Source organism: Chrysochloris asiatica, unplaced genomic scaffold, assembly GCF_000296735.1.
Source record: "Chrysochloris asiatica unplaced genomic scaffold, ChrAsi1.0 scaffold00314, whole genome shotgun sequence".
NCBI classification, from domain to species: Eukaryota; Metazoa; Chordata; class Mammalia; order Afrosoricida; family Chrysochloridae; genus Chrysochloris; species Chrysochloris asiatica.
The window spans coordinates 2,379,194-2,398,186 of NW_006408832.1; the positions used below are offsets into that span (position 1 = coordinate 2,379,194).

General features: G+C 41.3%; 1 protein-coding gene across 1 annotated transcript in view; it reads right to left on the reverse strand.

Annotated features, from left to right (window-relative positions):
* Window positions 1-18,993, reverse strand: part of LOC102840927 (contactin-associated protein-like 4-like) — a 240,683-nt gene that overhangs the window by 26,565 nt on the left and 195,125 nt on the right. The window contains exons 15-17 of the mRNA XM_006875240.1: window positions 10,115-10,285; window positions 8,899-9,117; window positions 1,536-1,775 (exon numbers count right to left, since the gene is read on the reverse strand). Coding sequence (XP_006875302.1) covers window positions 1,536-1,775; window positions 8,899-9,117; window positions 10,115-10,285 — 630 coding nt within the window. The remainder of the gene's footprint in view (window positions 1-1,535; window positions 1,776-8,898; window positions 9,118-10,114; window positions 10,286-18,993) is intronic.

The window sequence follows — 18,993 nt, forward strand, 5'->3', positions numbered from 1 at the left end:
TTTAGATGTAATTTCTATCAGTAACTTTTAGTGTAAGGTCTTACATATATTTTGTGTTTTGTCCCAGAGGAAAGATTTTAGAGCACTTTTCTCTTCCAGTAAAACCAGATGTTTGCTTGGCACAGGTGGCAGTCCATCACCTGGCCTTGGAATGATGACAGAAGACTGATACATCATCAGAGATTTATCCTCAAGCATAGCACATATAATTGTCCTCTGATGACGTCTAGGCAGCTAATTGCTGTATGTGTTTTAAAATCAATAGCTGATTCAGTCAGGTATCCAACTTGTGCTCTAATGCGGGCAGAATACAACAGCCAAGGATTCTTGAAGAATGGTGAAATTGGTTTTGAGGCTTGTTTTCTGTATCTATGAAAGTTTAAAGCTCATAAGCACTTTCCCTGAATTATTTCCATCCTACAATCAGCTCTTTCTGTCTTTTCAAAGAATACTTGTGGTTTCTGAGAAATAAATGATCATTTTATCTTAGCAAGAGATCATTGACAAATTCCAGTACAAAGCATTACAATGATTCTTATAGTTTGGCTCAATGTGTAATGGAACATGTATTTAGTATACTATCAAAAATATTTTTGAAAACATTATTTTATTGATGTAAATACTATTTTAAGTAATAATACCTGTTGAATTTGTTTTCTTTAAATAATCCACATGTTATTTTACATTTTTTAATTCTAGTAACTTAAATAATTAGTTTAAGTAATGATACCTGAAATAGTATTGAGGAGTCCTCATGTGGCAGGATAAACACTGGACTGCTAATCACAAGGCTGGTGGTTCAAACCCACCAGTTGCTCCTCAGAAACCCTATACAGAGTCACTATGAGTTGAAACTGACTTGAGGGCACTTAGCAAAAACAACAAAGTAATACTGAAGGAGCCCTGGTGGCGCAGGAGGTTAAGCAGTCAGGCAAACCCTCCAGCTGTTATGCAGAAGAAAGATGAGGTTGTTTCCATAGAGTTAGGCTCAGAAACCCTCACTGTGAGTCAGAATCGACTCCATGGCAGGGTGTGTGAGTTTTAATGTGATACTGAAACAGGCCCGGTTACAGAGGACACGCAGAGAAGACACAGAACACATCATTAGCTGACACAGTGCATGTGGACATTGGAACAGGCAGCTAGCCCTTCAGGAAACCAGAGGGGTTGGTGTTAGACCTTTCAGAACAATCACTGCCTTTGCAGGAGTAGGATCCCACTTCTTCCTAATACCATAAGGCACACAGGAGTCCTAGTGGTGCAATTGATAAGTGCTCGGCCACGAACTGAGAGGTGGGCAGTTCAAGCCCATCCATTGGGTTTCTGGGAGAAACACCTGGCAATGGGTTCCCATCAAGATCACAGCCAAGAAAAGCCCATGGGCTGTAAGTCAGAATCCACTCAAAGGCACATCATGGCAACAACAACCTAAGACAGGCTGTAAAAGCATGATTTCCAAATGGAACTCGGGCTGAAACCATTCTATCAAGAGCTACACAGAGAAAGTTCTGTTCCATGTCCCATGTCACACTCACCATCAGAGCAGAAGGGCCCAGTGAAGGCTGAGACCTCGCAGTCACAGGAGAACCCACGGGGCCTCTCTCGGCAGCGCCCTCCATGGGCACATAGGTGTCCGTAGGTGCTGCAGTGCCCTGGGCAGCCAGGTTCCACACCTGGTGTGACCTTGGCCCGTTCCTCAAGGTCCAGTGTCTGCCCGTTGAGCTGTAGTGACCGGATGCAGCCCAGGAAGCCTCTCTGCCTGGTGGCTGTCCCACCTGTTTGGGCAGAGAGCACTCAGAGATTAATACACCTGTGACAACACCTGGGCTTCCCAATGGATGAACAAATACAACTTTGGCAACACAAATGCTGACACTGTTGGAGAATATTCAATAAAACCGACAAAGAATTCATTTTGAAGGTGAGTTTGATTAATATTTATTATAGCAGATTCTTCTCCATTAACTGAAAAGTTACTTTTAAGTTAACTGACTAGAATGAAGAATAAAACATCAATAGTACTGTAAAAACTGTGGTGTATTGTCATGTAACCACCGCCAATCTGTCAGTTTGCTGTGCTGTGGTGGTTTCCATGTTTTTGTGATGCTGGAAGCTATGCCACTGGTATTTTACATAACAGCAGGGTCACCCATGATGGACAGGTTTCAGTGGAGTTTCCAGACTGGGCAGAAAGACCACATGATCTGCTTCTGAAAAGCACCCTGAGAAAGCTCTGTAGCGCACACCAGAATAGTGTCCCATAGAGTGCTGGGAGATACTCCCTCAACGCTGAAGGGAAGTAACATCTAACCACATCACATTTGTTCTGTTAAGTGGGGTTGCCATAATCTAGAGCTGACTCAGAGGCACAACAACAATAACCACAACGATGTGATGCACGTTGAAATGGTTACTTAAATATGTAAGTATCTTTCAATATAAAATAAAACTAGACTACCACTTCTGGCAAAGTCTTTATTTACTCTTCCATCTTGAAAACCCACTTAAAAATCTGGAAGCAAACGAACAAAATTAACAGCTCAAAAGGCTCTGGGCATTTGGTGACAGATGGCAGTGAACTCCCAGATAGGAAACATCTTGATGAAAACCCTGCAACTGTCCTCAGGCCATGGCCTCAGGGGCAGCCAGGTACAGCTAGGAGCCTGGACAGTCCTGGCAGCTGTCACGGTGAGGACGCACTGAAGGGAGAGTGCTGAGGGCTATCCACCTTTTCACCAGCACACGCGTCATGTGTGAGGAAATGAACGAAGGCCTTGTAGAACTACTCACAAAGACTGCAGGCAGCTTCTGGGGCTCCCTAGGGACTAGGAAGGCTGCCTGCTCCCAACAGCCAGATTGACAATCATACAATTCTTGAGGCATCACCAGGTATAGAACTGAAAAGGATTTTACCTCAGGAGTGGGAAAAACAAATCTTAGACTAATTACTGCTCTGAAAAAAAAAGCATAAAAGAAAACTGATCCAAATCAAAGTGTTTCCAAGTAACTTAAACACCAGAGAAAGCTAAAAAAATATTTACAGAAATAAGAATTAAAACAACAACAATAATAAATAGTATAAACAAGGCAAAACTCACAAGGTCTGAGATCCAACAGAAAAACATTACCAGACATACAAAGAAGCAGGAACATGTAATTCCTGGATCATGGGGAGAAAAATCGACCAAAAAGTATCTAAAAACGGTATGGTGCTGCTGTTGTTGTGAGGTACCAGCGAGTTGGCTCCAGATCATAAAGACCCTTATACCAAACAGAACAAAACAACTCACAGAGACCCTAAGCACAAGGAACAAAACACCAGATCCTGTGTCTCCTTCACAATTGTTGCTGTTTGGGCCTATTGTTGTCGTCATTGATTGTGTTAATCCATCTCCTTGGGGGTCTTTCGCTATTTTCTAACAAGCCTCTAACAAGCCAAAGGAGCTCTGGTAGCGTAGTGAATCGGGCTGCAAACCACAAGGTCAGCAGTTCAAAACTAGCAGCTCTTCCACAGGAGAAAGATGACGCTTTCTGCTCCCGTAAAGATTTACAGCCTCGTAAACCCTGTATAGGATCGCTATGAGTTGGAACCGACTCCACGGCACATCACAACAACAACAACAACAACAACAACAACAACAAGCCTTAATTGTGCTCATGAGGAACCTGTATATTGACCAAAGGGCAGTTATTTGAATAGAACAAGGAGACAATGACTATTATAAAATTAGGAAAGGTGTGCATCAGGGTTGTATTCTTTCACCATACCTATTCAGTCTGTATGCTGAACAAACAATCCAAGACACTGGATTATATGAAGATGAACATGGCATCAGGATTGGAGGAAAACTCTTTAACATGCTGCGATATACAAATGATACAACTTTGCTTGCTGAAACTGGAAAGGGCTTAAAATACATGCTGATGAAGATCAAAGACCACTTTGGTATGGGTTGCTCTTCAATATAAAGAAAACAAAAATACTCACCACTGGACCAAAAATAACTTTATGATAAATGGAGAAAAAAATTGAAGTTATTGAAGACTTTATTTTGGTTGGAAGTCAAGGAAACAAATGATGTCTTGCATTAGGCAAATCTTCTGTGCAAAAACGCTTTAAGGTGTTCAAGAACAAAGATGTCAGTTTGAACTAACATGTGCCTAATGCAAGCCATGATATTTTCAACAACCACATATGCATGTGAACGTTGGACGATGAATAAGGAAGTTCATAGAAGAATTGATGCATTTGAGTTACGGTGTTAGAGAAGAGTATTAAAAGTACCATGTACTTTTAGAAGAACAAACAAATCTGCAATACAATCAGAATGCTCCATAGAAATTAGAATGGAGAGACTTAGTCTTTCATACTTTGAACATATTGTAAGAAGGAACCAGTCCCTGGAGAAGGACATTATGCTAGGTAAAGTGGAGCATCAGCAAAAAAGAGGAAGACCTCCAATGAAATGAATTGGCACAGTGGCAGCAACAGGCTCAAGCTTAACAACAATTGTGAGGATGGTGCAGGACTGGGCAGTGTTCCATTCAGTTATACATAAGGTCGCTATTAGTCAGAATTGACTCGACAACACACCAATCAAGCATGAGGTTGCACACTGGACAACCAACCATAAAGTTGGTGATTCAAACCCACCAGCTGCACCTTGGAAACGCTAAACAGTGTTGCTATGACTTGGAACTGACTCAATGGCACTTAGCAACAACAACAACCAAGGATGATATCTTTTTCTGGTGACTGTTCTCCCCGATAGCATGTCCAAAGAACATAAGAAAAAGTCTTTCCATCTTTGCTTCCAAGGATAACTCTGGATACACTTCCAGGGTAGATTTGTATGTTCTGCTGGCAGTCCATGGTGGTGGCGGTTGTGTGCCACTGAGTCAGTTCAAACCTCACAACTCTGTATAGGGTTTCCGAGGCTATACATCTTTTTATTCAGGTGAGTTTGAAGCTAGATGCATTTAAAAAAATGTTTAATTGTGAATTATGTGATAGTTTACATGGGAGAACATTAGCTTTACTTTCATCCTATCATATATCCTTTCACTGCCATGATTACAATCCCCTCCATGTATCATCAACCAACCAAAGGGTATACCCTGAAAGCCTGCCCCCTGGTCATCAGCACACAGCCCTTCTTCCTCTCTGGGTCTTGAGTCCCCAGCTGCTCCATTGCTCCACATCATTATCTCTGCCTCCATCTCAGGCGTCACTGCTTCTCTGGGTAGGGTCCCTTTCTCATCTCTTCTCTCTTGATGGTCCCAGGGCCCTCCACTCCTGGACTGCAAAGTCAATCACTCCCCTCCTTACTACAAAATGTCAACCTTCACATTTCCAACACTCACAGTCAGTCCTGATAGCAATTATTCACTATTGTACCACATGAGTGCTATTCCCATCTCCTTTCATCAGCCCCGCCCAGACAGATTGGATACTACTCAGTGGACATTCTACCTTGCTCCATGCCCTCTGGATCTAAGCTCCCTCTTGAAAGCTTTTAAGCCAGTCACTTCTTGCCTTTGTAGCCCCCCCATTTTGGGTAACCAATATCCAAGTTGCCCATCCATGTCTACTCTGTGTATTGAGGGGGTGGGAATGATTCTTGCTGTAAAGATTTGTTCCCTCTTTTGAGCTACTGCATCCATAGGTGTAGGTCAAGTTCATCAAATTGTATCAGATTATTCTTTTTTCCCTCTTCTTTCTTCTTCTAGTTGAGTTCTGATCATCCAGTCATTGAAGCCAGGTCAACTGGGTATCATCTGCACATATGGGTGTTATTATGCATATGCCCTCTCTTCTTATCAGTTGGACACTTCATTCTTCATTGTAGTCCTCTATGGCTATGTCACTGACTCTGGGCCCAAGAGTTCCCAGGTCTTGCCAAGGCTGTAAATCTTTAAGGGGGAAGAAAATATCATCTTTTTCCCACGGAGTGACTGGTGGAGTCCAGCTGCTGACCTTGAGGTTAGGGACCCAGTTCATGATCCATTACGCTACCTAGGCTCCTAGCATCTCCACTGAAGCTGTGGGTAAACTGGCTGGTATTGACACCAGTGGCATAGCTTCCAGCAACATGTAAGCCACCACAGTATGACAAAGTGGCAGACAGGTGGGAGTAGATGGGGAAATTCACAGGTGAGAATATTGAAGCAATTATTTTGACTGCACTTCATATACTCAAGAAGCTGAGGAACAAGTGAAGATTTTACATGGAGACATGGGATATATTGAAAAGACCCAAATTGAATTTTTAGAGACAGAGAGGAAAAAGAAACAACAAACCACAATTTCTGGGAAAAAAACATACACTAAATGAAATTAACAACATATTAGGCACCACAGAAGAAAAGGTTAGTGCACTTAAATAGCTGACAATGTAAACTAGCTTACGTGAGTCACAGGGGGAAAGAGATTGAAAATTGAAAATGAGTTATAGGACAGCTTCAAAACACCCACGATGTGTTAATGGATGTTTCTGAAAGGAGAGGGCAAAGGACAGACTAAACCTCACAGATGGAAAAAATTAATTTGCTGAAAACAATAGACCTAAAGTATCTAAAACTCCAAAAGGCCCCGAACACGAGACACATGTAGATAAATAAATGAAGTTACATTCAAAATAAAACACTTAAAAGCATGAATAAATTAAAAATATCAAAAGCAGACAGAGTGAAAGAGATACATTCTATACAGAAGAAGAAAGCGAGAGATGATAGCAGATTTATTGTCACAAACAATGCAAACCAGAAGACACTGGGCAACAACTTTAAAGTACTACTAGAAAAACAAAATCACTGTGAACATAAGACTCTTTACCTAGAAAAATGTGCTTCAAAAGCAAAAGTGAAATAAATGCTTCCTTGGGTAAACAAATCTGGAAGAATTCATTATCAGCAAGCTTGTACTGTGTGAAATATTAAAGGAAATCTTTCAAATAGAAGGATTACCAGGTAGAAATTTCCGAACTAAATCTAAATCTAGTTTTATTACATAGGTAAATAGAAATCACATTAGTATCATTGTCGCTGATTGTCCAGTCAGTCCTGTATAGGATTTCTGAGGAGTAGCTGGCAGTTTGAAAGTACTGACCTTGGTAGCGTAGTATTTAGCAGTTAGTAGCCCAGTGCTTACCCTCCAGCACCACACCAGGAGTCCTTAGTACTATGAGCTTTATTTAAAATGGAATGGACTATTTTATGAAAAGGTATCAGCACTGTGCTTTGAAGTACTTGGCACCTGTATGTGGTAACAAAGGCCCAGAAGCTGGGAGAAGTGAACTAGAGGGCAGAGCTGCAAGCGTCCTGACTAGACTCTGTAGGAAAACGCCACTTGTGAATGGGGCTTGTGCGTGGGTAAGCTAATATTGATTGTACATGGAGCAGGACAATGTGACTTGTAAATAAGGCACAATACTGGAGAAAGATTAAGTTTGATAAAGTGGTGGGTCAGAGATGGATTAGCATAGTGACAGCAACAGTGGGCTGAAACAGCAAAGATAGATCAGGAGGTTGACACAGAATCATGGAGTGTTTGAATCATGGAGTGTTTCCTTCTGTTGTGTATAGGGTTGCTAAGAGCTCATACAGACTCTATGGCACCTAACAACTGTCGCTGTGGTGTCCTGGTATGGTGCTGTAGGGGAATCACTGGACTATAGCCACAAGGTCGATGGTAGCTGTGAGTCAGAACCAACTTGAGGGCACTCAACAACAACAACAATGTTGTTTGTACACATGATAAAATAATGTTGCTTGTGCAGGGGGTAGGATAATATCACTTGTACATGGAGCAGGAAAGCATCACTTGTATATAAAGTGGGACAACATCCTTTTACATGGTGTGGGATAATACCGCTTACATGGTGTTGTTAAATGCTGTCGAGTCGGTTCTGACTCGTAGTGACCCTGTATAGGGTTTCCAAGGAATGACTGGTGGTTTTGAACTGCCGACCTTGTGGTTCGCAGTCCAGTGCTGATCCTATAGTGCCACACCGAGTCCATAGAGCAGGATAATGTCATTGTAAATTAGATAGTACAGTGCTGCTTGTACATGAGGTAGGAAAATGTCATTGTACATAGAGAAGGATAATGTTGTTTGAAAATAGGGAAGGAGACGTTTTTTGCACATGGAGTAGTGTAATGTTGCTTGTACATGAGGTAAGAGAATGTCACTGCACATGGTGGGGGTGGCGTGCCACAGAGTTGCATAGAGCAGAATAATGGCATTTGAAAACAGGGTAGGAGAATGTTGCTTGTACATGGGGTAGGATAACGACATTCTCCTACGTCATATATAAGCACTATGACTATATACCCCAAGTGACTAAGGTATGCCTGACCCAAACCTTGGTCTTTTCGATGGCCTCATATGCATGTGAAAGCTAGGCAGTAAGAAAAGAAGATAGAAGAGGAATCAGTGCATTTGAATTGTGTTGGCAAAGAATATTGAAAATATCATGGACTGCTAAAAGAATGAACAAGTCAGTCTTAGAAGAAATATTACCAATGCGCTCTTTAAAAATGAGCATGATGAAACTTTGGTTCAGTTTCTTTGGACACATCATCAGGAAAGACCAACAATTAGAAAGCAACATCATGTCTGGTAAATCAGAGGGTCAGAAAAAGTCAGGCAAATCCTCAATGAGAAATATTGGCACAGTGGCCAAAACACCGGACTCAAACCTATCAATGATCATGAGACTGACAGGACCAGGCAAGGTGTATTCTGTTATACGTCAGGCCTCAATGCGTTAGATCCAACTTCATGCACCTAGCAACAACATCATGCCCTCAGAGCTGTTTTACTGTTTGCCTTGTTTTCTCTTTAACCATTTTGGAATATACTGCAGGACCAACATGCCAACCCCTGAGCAGACTTACCTACAAAGAGCTGGCTGTTGAGCTGCAGTAGCAGATGCCCATCAGCTGGGGCAGACTGAGCCACTGGAGGGCGGAAGTCCACCTGTAACCACGCCTCCTTGGTGTTCCTCTCGGCCTGGACGAGGTGCCACTGGTTGTCATTGAGAGGTCTGGATGCCTTCAATATAACCTCACAGGGTCCATTCCCCACATCAAATGAGAAGGCCACCTCTGTGGGTGCTGCAACACCAGACATGGACGTTATCTCCATAGAGGGGACTTGACCTTGACATGCATGGAAGGAGCACCCTCAGCAAAGACTCTAAAGAGGGCACGCTGCTCTCTACAGGGCTTCGGATAGTAAGGCCATCCTATTAGGTTAATATAGAGTATATTATGGGATAGTAAGGCCATCCCGTCAGGTTAATATAGCGTATATTAATGGGATAGTAAGGCCATCCTGTCAGGTTAATATAGGGTATATTATGGGATAGTAAGGCCATCCTGTCAGGTTACTATAGTGTATATTAATGGGATAGTAAGGCTACCATGTCAAGCTAACCCTAACTCATGGTGGTCCTTGTGTGTCAGGATGGAACTGGACAATTTTTCAGACATAGATCACCAGGCCTTTCATCTCAAGTGCTCCTGGTGGACTTGGACCTTCAACCTTTCAGTTAGCAGCTGAGCATGTTAATGTTTGCACCACCAAGGGATTCCTAAAGTTAACTTGGATTAGAGAAAAACACTGATTTTAAAAATGCAGACTCGGCATTTACATTTTCTATTGTGAAGAGCTGAACTTAAATAGAATTCCCCACCACAACTGAAACAGAAACTATCAGGCTTTCTATGTAGAATTTAGTCCAGAACTTCTCACAGTTTTGTAAACACAGTGTGATGCCCGGGACACACATGAAAAGCATGTGGAATTCAGTGAAAGCTTTGTTGCTTTGAAGCTGTGTCTTCACCAAATCAAGTTTTCCTAATTGGTCCTGTTGAGGACAGGGACGTTCCAAAGGACGTTGAGTGTATTATCAAGTACACATGCTTTGTCTTCTTTTAAATCTAATCAATGGAATTCATGGGATTTCAGGTCCAGAAGTGAGCTACACTGAATGCTGCCCCCACTGAATGATACCCACTGAAGGCCACAGACTATGCAGACATGACACCCCCTCAAGTTTACCCAGTGATTCCTGTACAATGGGAACCCTCAGACTTTCTGGGCACTCACAGCGTAGCTCCAGGCTGATGAAGTCGGTGATGCCCAGGTTCTCCAAAAACACCCCTGAGGAAGCCGTCGTCTTGAAAAAGAAAGATATGTCAGCACTTAGTTCTCCGTGGAAAGTTGGGAAGTGAAGGTAGGAGGTCTCCGTGTGGAAGGACGCAGAGTTCCAGAATGATCCTTATTGGGGGAAAAGAAGGAAGGAAAAGTCAGAAAACAAGTTTAGGGCACACTTAGTTTTATTGTTAAATGTTGTCTTGGCCTAAGAAATCCACTTTTTCTTTCTTTCAACGTGCTGCTGACCTGAACACATCTTACACAGATATCTGAATGGAGAGCTTGTGATTTTATAAGACTTTGGAAGCCTGGTGAAGCTATGACTGAGTGCCTGTCTGCTAAGTGAAGAGTTGGGGGTTTGAACCAACCAGCAGCTCCACAGGAGTAAAGATTGGATGATGTGTTCTCATAAAGATTCAACCAAGGGACCTGTGCAGGGAAAATCTAGTCTGTTACATGCAGTTGCTATGATGGATTCTGCAGCAACAAGAAGAAGGTGTTTTCAATCTGAACACTAAATCCACTTTGATGATGCTTTACTGTACTTTGATGATCAAAACATAATTTTTCAACATTTGAAATTATAAGTACCTACATAACTTTGTGTTAAAGGAGAGAGAAAACAACATACAGAAATACAAAGAGTTATCCCTCCTAATGTGTGGAACCCAGACACATCCAAAGCCCCTCTCAGTGATGCTCCCTCCATGTCCTGGAGCTCTCTGCCTTCAGTATTGGTGCGGATTCTTGAGATACTGTGTCTTCAGGTGTAAGACGGATTAGAAGACGAGTATTTAAAGCTGCAAACATGTCCTCAGGATCACACCCTTCTCATCTCAACTTATTCCCACTTCTCCTTACAAAAGGGGCTTGGATAGATACAGCATCCACCACACAGGTTTCCTATGGTACAACTTAAAATCACTCAGAAGCAATGCAGAATAAATGCTCAAAATATTTTAAACTGTTCAAATGGGCAAGAGGTACCTTCCCAAAATCAGAATAGGGACTGAGAAGAAAGTTGAAAGCACGTTGTGACCTTGGAGCACGAGGTGACTTTGATAGGCTACTCGGGCACAGTGTCCATCTGTCCATTCCTACCACTAGCTTGAATCTCAAGGTCAGCAGTTTGAAATGAGCACTGGTTTCACAGGAGAAAGATGAGGCTTTCTGTTTCCATCAGGATTTACAGCCTTGGAAACCCTATCCAGGGTCACTATGAGTTGGGACTGACTCCATGGCATATAACCATCGTCATCAATTTTCATTTGGGGCACCCAGAGCGTCCCTGGGTGAAGACATTGAAGGCTGCTCTTCATTTAGGTGAATAATGGATGCCATCGCAGTAAGCTGTGACCCAGCAACACGGAACTAAGACCCTGAGGATGTTGACTGCATGCCAGGCAGACACAGATCTGTGGCAGGCCACCGTCGCTGATAAAGTTTGGAAGTTCTGGAAGTTATAAATGTTGCTGTTATTTTAGGAGCCATTGATACAGTTATAACTCACAGCAATCCTATGTACAAAAGAACAAAACTCTGTCCAATCCTAGGCCATCCTTACAACTGCTATGTTCGAGCCCATTATTGCTTCCACTGTACCAATTCATTTCCTTGAAGACCTTCCTCTCTTTTGCTGACCCCCCAGTTTACCAAGCATGATGTCTTCTTCCAGAGACTGGTCCCTCCTGATAATGTGTCTAAAGGACATGAGAAAGTCTCATCATCATTTCTTCTAAGCAGCAATCAGACAGTGCTTCTTCCAAGAGTTTGTTCATTCTTCTTGCAGTATATAGTTGTTGTTGTTAAGTGCCGTCGAGTCGGTTCCGACCCATAGCGACCCTGTACAGGGTTTCCGAGGGTGTAAATCTTTACGGGAGTAGAAAGCCTCATCTTTCTCCCGCGGAGCAGCTGCTAGTTTAGAACCGCTGACCTTAAGGTTCGCAGCCCGATTCGTAACCACTACGCTATCAGAGCTCCGCAGTATATAGTAATAGTCAATATTTTTCTCCAACACCATAATTCAAATGTGTCTGCTCTTCTCTTGATGTTGTTAATGGGCGGGCACCAAGTCAGTTACGACTCATAGCTACCCAGTAGAAGGGTTCTGTGTTACATTGCTTATCCTACAGCACCACACCAGTCAGTACTCCTGTTCTTCTCTAGACTTCCTTATTCACTGTCCAGCATTCACATGCATAAGAGGTGATTGAAAACACCAAGGCATGGGTCAGACACACTTGGTTCTCATTCCGACAACCTGTTCTGGACAATTACCAGTGTTTGGGAATGGCTTCACATCTAAATTACATTTTTTGAAGAATGAGTCCATACACTGAGGTCAGAAAACATTCATATCAAATTGCTCTCTCATTTGATTGTCAGGACACAGATAAGATACCTACATGTGCAGAAGTCAGCCTCGACTCTGTTTCACATGGAGCCATGAATAGGGCTTGACAGCTCCTCAGCTTGGCTGGGAAAGACTTCATGCAGCAGAAGCCTACTCTCAAATTCTCTGGGAAGAACTTTTCAAGGAGAAAACATTTAGAATGCATTTCCTGCTTTCCCCTGTTGCTGTTTTAAGGTGCCCTAAAGTCAATTCTGATGCATAGCAAACCCACGGACAACAGATGGAAACAATGCCCATCGTAGCAGTCACTGTGTGAGTCCATCTTGTTGGGCGTCTTCCTCTTTTTTACTGACCCTCAACTGTACCAAACTACCAGCTGTTCCGTAGGAGAAAGATGAGGCTTTCTGCTCCCATAACGATTTACAGCCTTGGAAACCCTGTACAGGGTTGCTATGAGTCAGAACCAACCCGACGGCACATAACAACAACAACTGTACCAAACATGATATCCTTCTCCAGGGACTGGTCCCTTCTGATAATATTCCCAAAGTACATAAGACTAAGTCTCACCATCCTTGATTCTAAGAAGTATTCTAGCTGTGCTTCTTCCAAGACAGATTTGTTTCGTTTTCTGCTAGTTCATAGTATATTCAATATACTTCACCAATGCCATAATTTAAAGGAATCAGTTCTTTTTCAATCTTCCTTATTCATTGTCCAGCTTTTGTATGAGGCAATTGATAATACCATTGGCTTGGGTCAGAGACACCCCAGTCTTCAAAGTGACATCTTTGTTTTTTAACACTTTAAGAGATCTTTTGCAGTAGACTTGCCCAATGCAATATGTCATTTCATTTTTTAACTGCTGCTTCCGTGATAGTGAATCCAAGTAAAATGAAATACTTGACAACTTTGATGTTTTCTCTGTTTACCTTGATGTTTCTTATTGACCCAGTTTTGAGGATTTTTTGTTTTCTTGGTTTTGAAGTGCAATCTACACTGAAGGTTGTGCTCTTCGATCTTCATCAATGAAGTGCTTCAAGTCTTCTTCACTTTCAGCAACCAAGATTGTGTCATTTGCATATCACAGATTGTTAATGAGTCTTCTTTCGATCCGGATGCTTCATATACTCCAACTTCTTGGATTATTAGCTCAACATACAGATATAATACCTATGGTGAAGGAATACAACACTTCCCATTTTCTTTTGATGTTTCCTGTGTCATTCAATATCTTTCCCAGTGAGTCCTTCAGTATTGCAATTCAAGTATTGCAAATGATTGCAATACCTTTCCTGTTTTAATTCATGTAGTATTCCCTTGTTCTATTCTAACAGCTGCCTCTTGGTATATGTATAGGTGTCACACAAACACAATAAAGTGCTCTGGCATCTCCATTCTTCTCAATGTCATGATAGTTTGCTATGCAATAGAATGCCTTTGCATAGCCAATAAAATATAAGTAAACATCTTTTTGTTATTCTCTGCTTTCAGTCAAGATTCATCTGGCATGAGCAATGATACCCCTTATCCCATATACTTTTGAATTTAGTTTGAATTTCTGGATGTCCCCTGTGAATGTACTGCTGCAATCAGTTTTTAGTTAGTGTCAGCAAAATTTGATATTAATGATATCATTGATAATGTTTGCATTCTTTTATATCACCTTTATTTGGAATGGAAATGGATATGGACCACTTCTAGTTGGCCAGGAAACTGTCTTCCAAGTTTCTTGGCATATATAAGAACCTCCAATACTATACATCTTTCTGTTGAAACATTTAAATGAGCAGTCCATCAATTCCTAGAGGCTTGTTGTTTGGCAATTCTTTCAGTACTTGAATTTCTAACTTCAATAACACTGGTTCTCGATCATAAGCTACCTCTTGAAATGGTTGAACATTAACTATTTCTTTTTGGTACAGTGTCTGTGTATACTTCTCATTTCCTTTTGTGTCCTGTGTCATTCAATATCTTTCCCATTGTGTCCTTCAGTATTGCAACTCAAGACTTGAGTTTCTTCTATTCTGTCAGCTTGAGGAATACCAAGTGTGTTCTTTCCTTTTGACTTTCTAAATCCAGGTCTTTGCACATTTCCTTATAATATTTGACTTTGTCTTCTTGAACTATCCTTTGAATTCTTCCCTTCCTGGAGTCCTGGTGTGGTACTTTAGGATAAGCACTCAACCACAAGGTCAGTTTGAAGCACAGGTTAAGCAGTTCAAACTCACCAGCCGTTCCTCAGAAACCCTCTACAGGGTTGCTATGAGTAGGAACCAACTCGACAGCACTCCTGGTGTAATGTTGTAGGACATGCACTGGACTATGAAATGAAAGGTGGACTGTTCAAATGCACCAACCATGCCTTGGAAACCCTACACAAGGTTGCTCTGAGTCAGAACTGACTCAACAGGACTTAACAACAACAGTGTTCGGCTCTTTTACTTTACCTTTTATTTTTTCTTTCATTTTAACTACTCTATAATCATAAGCAGAATATCTTGTGACATCCACTTTGGTCTTTTCTTTGTTTCCTGCTTTTTAAAAAGGACTTTTTGCTTTCTTCATGTATGATAGCCTTGATTTCATCCCACAAGTTACCTGGTATTTGATCATTAGTGTTCAATGTATTAAATTTAATCTTGAGATGGTCTCTAAATTCAGGTGTGGTATACTCAAAGTCCTATGCCCCTGAGGAACCTGTACATAGGCCAAAAGGCAGTCATTGGAACAGAACAAGGGGATACTGGATGATTTAAAATCAGGAAAGATGTGTTTCAGGGTTATATCATCCCACCATATTTATCCAATCTGTAAACTGAAAACCTAATCTGAGATATTGTATCATATGAAGAAGGAAATAGCATCAGGATTGGAGGGAAACTCATTTCACCATCTGCTGTATGCAGATGATACAAACTTGCTTGCTGAAAGTTAAGAGGACTTGAAATACTGATAAAGATCAAAGATCACAGCCTTCAGAACAGGTTGCATCTCAATGTATAGAAAACAAAAATTCCCACAACTGGACCAAAAAATAGCATCATGATAAACAGAAAAGACTGAAGTTGTCAAAGACTTCACTTTGATTGGATCCACAATCAACACTCATGGAAGAAGCAGTTCAAAAACAAAGTGATATTTTGTATTAAGCAAATCTGCAGCAAAAGACTTCTTTAAAGTGTTAAAGAAGAAATACATCAATTTAAGGAATAGGTGTGTCTGACCCAAGCCATGTTATTTTCAATCACCTCATATGCATATGAATGTCGGGCAATGAATAAGGAAGACTGGAGAAGAATTGATGCATTTGAATTATGGTGTTTAGAAAGAATATTGCAAGTACAACAGACTTTTAGAAAAATAAACCAATCTGTCTTGGAAGTAGAGTCATAATGCTACTTAGAGTGAAGATGTTGGGCATGTTGTCAGGAAGGGTCAGCTCCTAGAGAAGGACATCATATTTGGTAAAGTGGAGGGACGCCCTCAATGAGATGGATTGAAGCAAAGGTAGTAACAATGGTCTGAAACATAACAGCAGTTGTGAGGCTGGAACAAGACAGGCAGTGTTTCACTCTGCTGTGCACATGGTCACTGAGCACTACAGGGCACCTAACAACAACACACTCAAAGCCATATTTCAGCTCTTATGGACCTATTTTAATTTTCTTATTTTTAACTTTTCTCCATTTGTTTTTGTTAGATGCCATCGAGTCGGTATCGACTCATAGTGACCTTAAGCACAGCAGAACGAAACACTGCCAGATCCTGGGCCAACCTCACTACTGTTGCCACACTTGAGTCCATCAATTTTGCCACATGGCCAATCCATCTCATTGGGGGTCTTACTCTTTTTCTCTGACCCTCCACCTTACCAAACATGATATCCTTTTCCAGCGACTGTTCCCTCCTGACAATATGTCCAAAGTATGAGAGATGAAGTTTGGCCATCCTGGCCTCCAAGGGGCACTCTGGCTGCACTTCTTCCAAAACAGATTATTGGTTCTTTTGACAGCCCATGGCACTTTCAGTATTCTCCGCCAACACCACAACTCAAAGGCATCAATTCTTCTATGGTTTTTCTTATTCACTGTCCAGCTTTCATACTTTAGGGGTAATTAAATGGAGATGGTTACACATTTCTCAATTTCCTCTTTTCAGCTTTTTATGGCTGAATCATAGTGAACAATATGAAATAAGAAGGTACAAGGTAACACACTCAGGGGAAAAGGAATCCCTGAAGCTACATCTGGCAGGATTGCTACCAAACTATCGTGGAAGAAAACTCAGATTACACCTACCTGAAAAACTGAGTATTAGGGATTCCTAGGAGCTATCAGCACAGGAGCTCCGGTAGCATAGTGGTTACAAATCGGGCTGTGAACCACAAGGCCAGCAGTTCGAAACTACCAGCTGTTCCGCGGGAGAAAGATGAGGCTTTCTGCTCCCATAAAGATTTACAGCCTCGGAAACCCTGTACAGGGTCACTATGAGTTGGACCCGACTCCCAGGCACATAACAACAACAACAACAAACAAGGCAGCAGATTGGTCTGCAAGGAATGCTTGCATTGCTTAAGATTCCAAATTAGAGAGAACTTTTCAAAGGTACATCTCTTTGCTCATTTCCATTCTACAAATAGGTTAAGGGAGGTTGCCTAGGAGAAAGCTCTGGCATGGTTCAATCCAGTGGATTAGAATGTGCTTCCCAGGGGTTGCTCTGTTGAGACAAACTACATCTCTGGTAATGAACATGATTCATAATCTCTCTTTGTTGAAGTCTTCTGATCAACATTGATTTTTACTTGTTACCGAGTCTTTACTCCTAGAACCAGCAGAAACTAATTATGCGTAACTAAATTAAGGTCCATTTCATAGAAATTATTCATGAAGAAATAAATGTCAATACATTTGCATTTTGCATAGACAAAAATTTGCACGAACAAGGTAAACTAAAAAGAAATTTCATCTGCTGCCTCCACCTCTTCACCAATGCCTTGAACACCCAAGGAGGGTGAGCTGGGGAAGACAACGGCGGAGGGGGGCAACGGAGGTAACTGGTGAACAAGAGGACTGGAGTGCAGACCTGGACCACTCTCCTGACTTGAGAAGACCCAGGTGCTCTTTTCTCCATCAGGGAAATCATGATCAAATGAACCTAAAGTGCTAGGGATGTGATCACAGATCTTTCAGAATCCAACCTTTATTTCTTAAAAAAAAAAAACAAAAAACAAAAAAACCTTAAAAATGTGTATTTGTATTATACTCTCAGGCTACATGTAGATGACAGTCTGAGAGGGTTAAGGTTGATTTCATGAATATTTTCTTCTTAAAATTTTCTCTCGACCATTAATACATTTTACCAATAACTAAGTATCATTTAAACAGAAACAGGAACCTTATTAAACGGTTTGCTGCTTTATAAAACAAGATGTTTAGTTAAAAATAAGAATTATAAAAATTCCAAACTATCCCTCTCTTAAAACTACGTAGAGAAATTACGAAAATGCAAGGGGTAAACTATATTTGTAGTCAAATTCACATTTCTAACCATTTAAGTAAATAAAACAGAAACTGGCTTTTTTTAAAACAAAAATAGAACACTGCCAATAGTTATAATTTAGGTTTGGGGAATATAAATACTCTTCTTAGACTTTTGAATATTGTTTTCAAATGTTTTGATTGTATTTTGAGATCACATATAACGCAAAAAGAAAAGGGAAATAATGAAATATGGCTGGATGCACTTACAGTTTTGGTTCATAGACAAGCTAGAAAAAAGAACAAAGATGGGTGTTCACACCTATCCGTACGTGGTTCATTGAAAACGTGAATCATTCTCAAAGTTGTTCATATAACAAACTGAGCTAATGTCCAGCTCCTAGGAAGGCATTTATTAGTCTTCAGTGCTTACATTTGGGTCTGAGTCTGTGTATACCTGTGCTGATAGCAACACCTAACACATGTTGTTGTTGTTGTTAGGTGCTCCTGAGTCAGCTCTGACCATAATGACCCTAAACATCGCCCGGACTACACCATCCTCACAGTTGCTGCTACTCTTCAGCCCAGTGTTGTTGCCACTGTGCCAATCCATCTCATTGGGGTCTGCCTCTTTTTCACTGACCCTCCATTTTACGAAGCATGATGTCCTTCTCCAACAACTTCTTAAAGTGTTCAAGAGCAAAGGTGGTGGAGGTGGTGGTGGTGGTGATGGTGGAGGTGGTGGTGTAGGTGTCTTCAACACTTTAAGAAGTCGTGTGCAGCAGATTTGCTACTGCAATACGTTGTTTGATTTCACTTATTTTTTTTAATTTTGGGGGTGGTATGTATACCAAAACACTCAGGAATATATAATCATTTAAACAACCAAAGGGCACATTCTGCAAACCTGCCTTCTGGCCACCAGCAAATAGTCTTTCTCTTCCCATGAGTCTAGAAGGCTCAGTTGCTCTCTCTCTCCATGTCCTCATCTCTGCCTC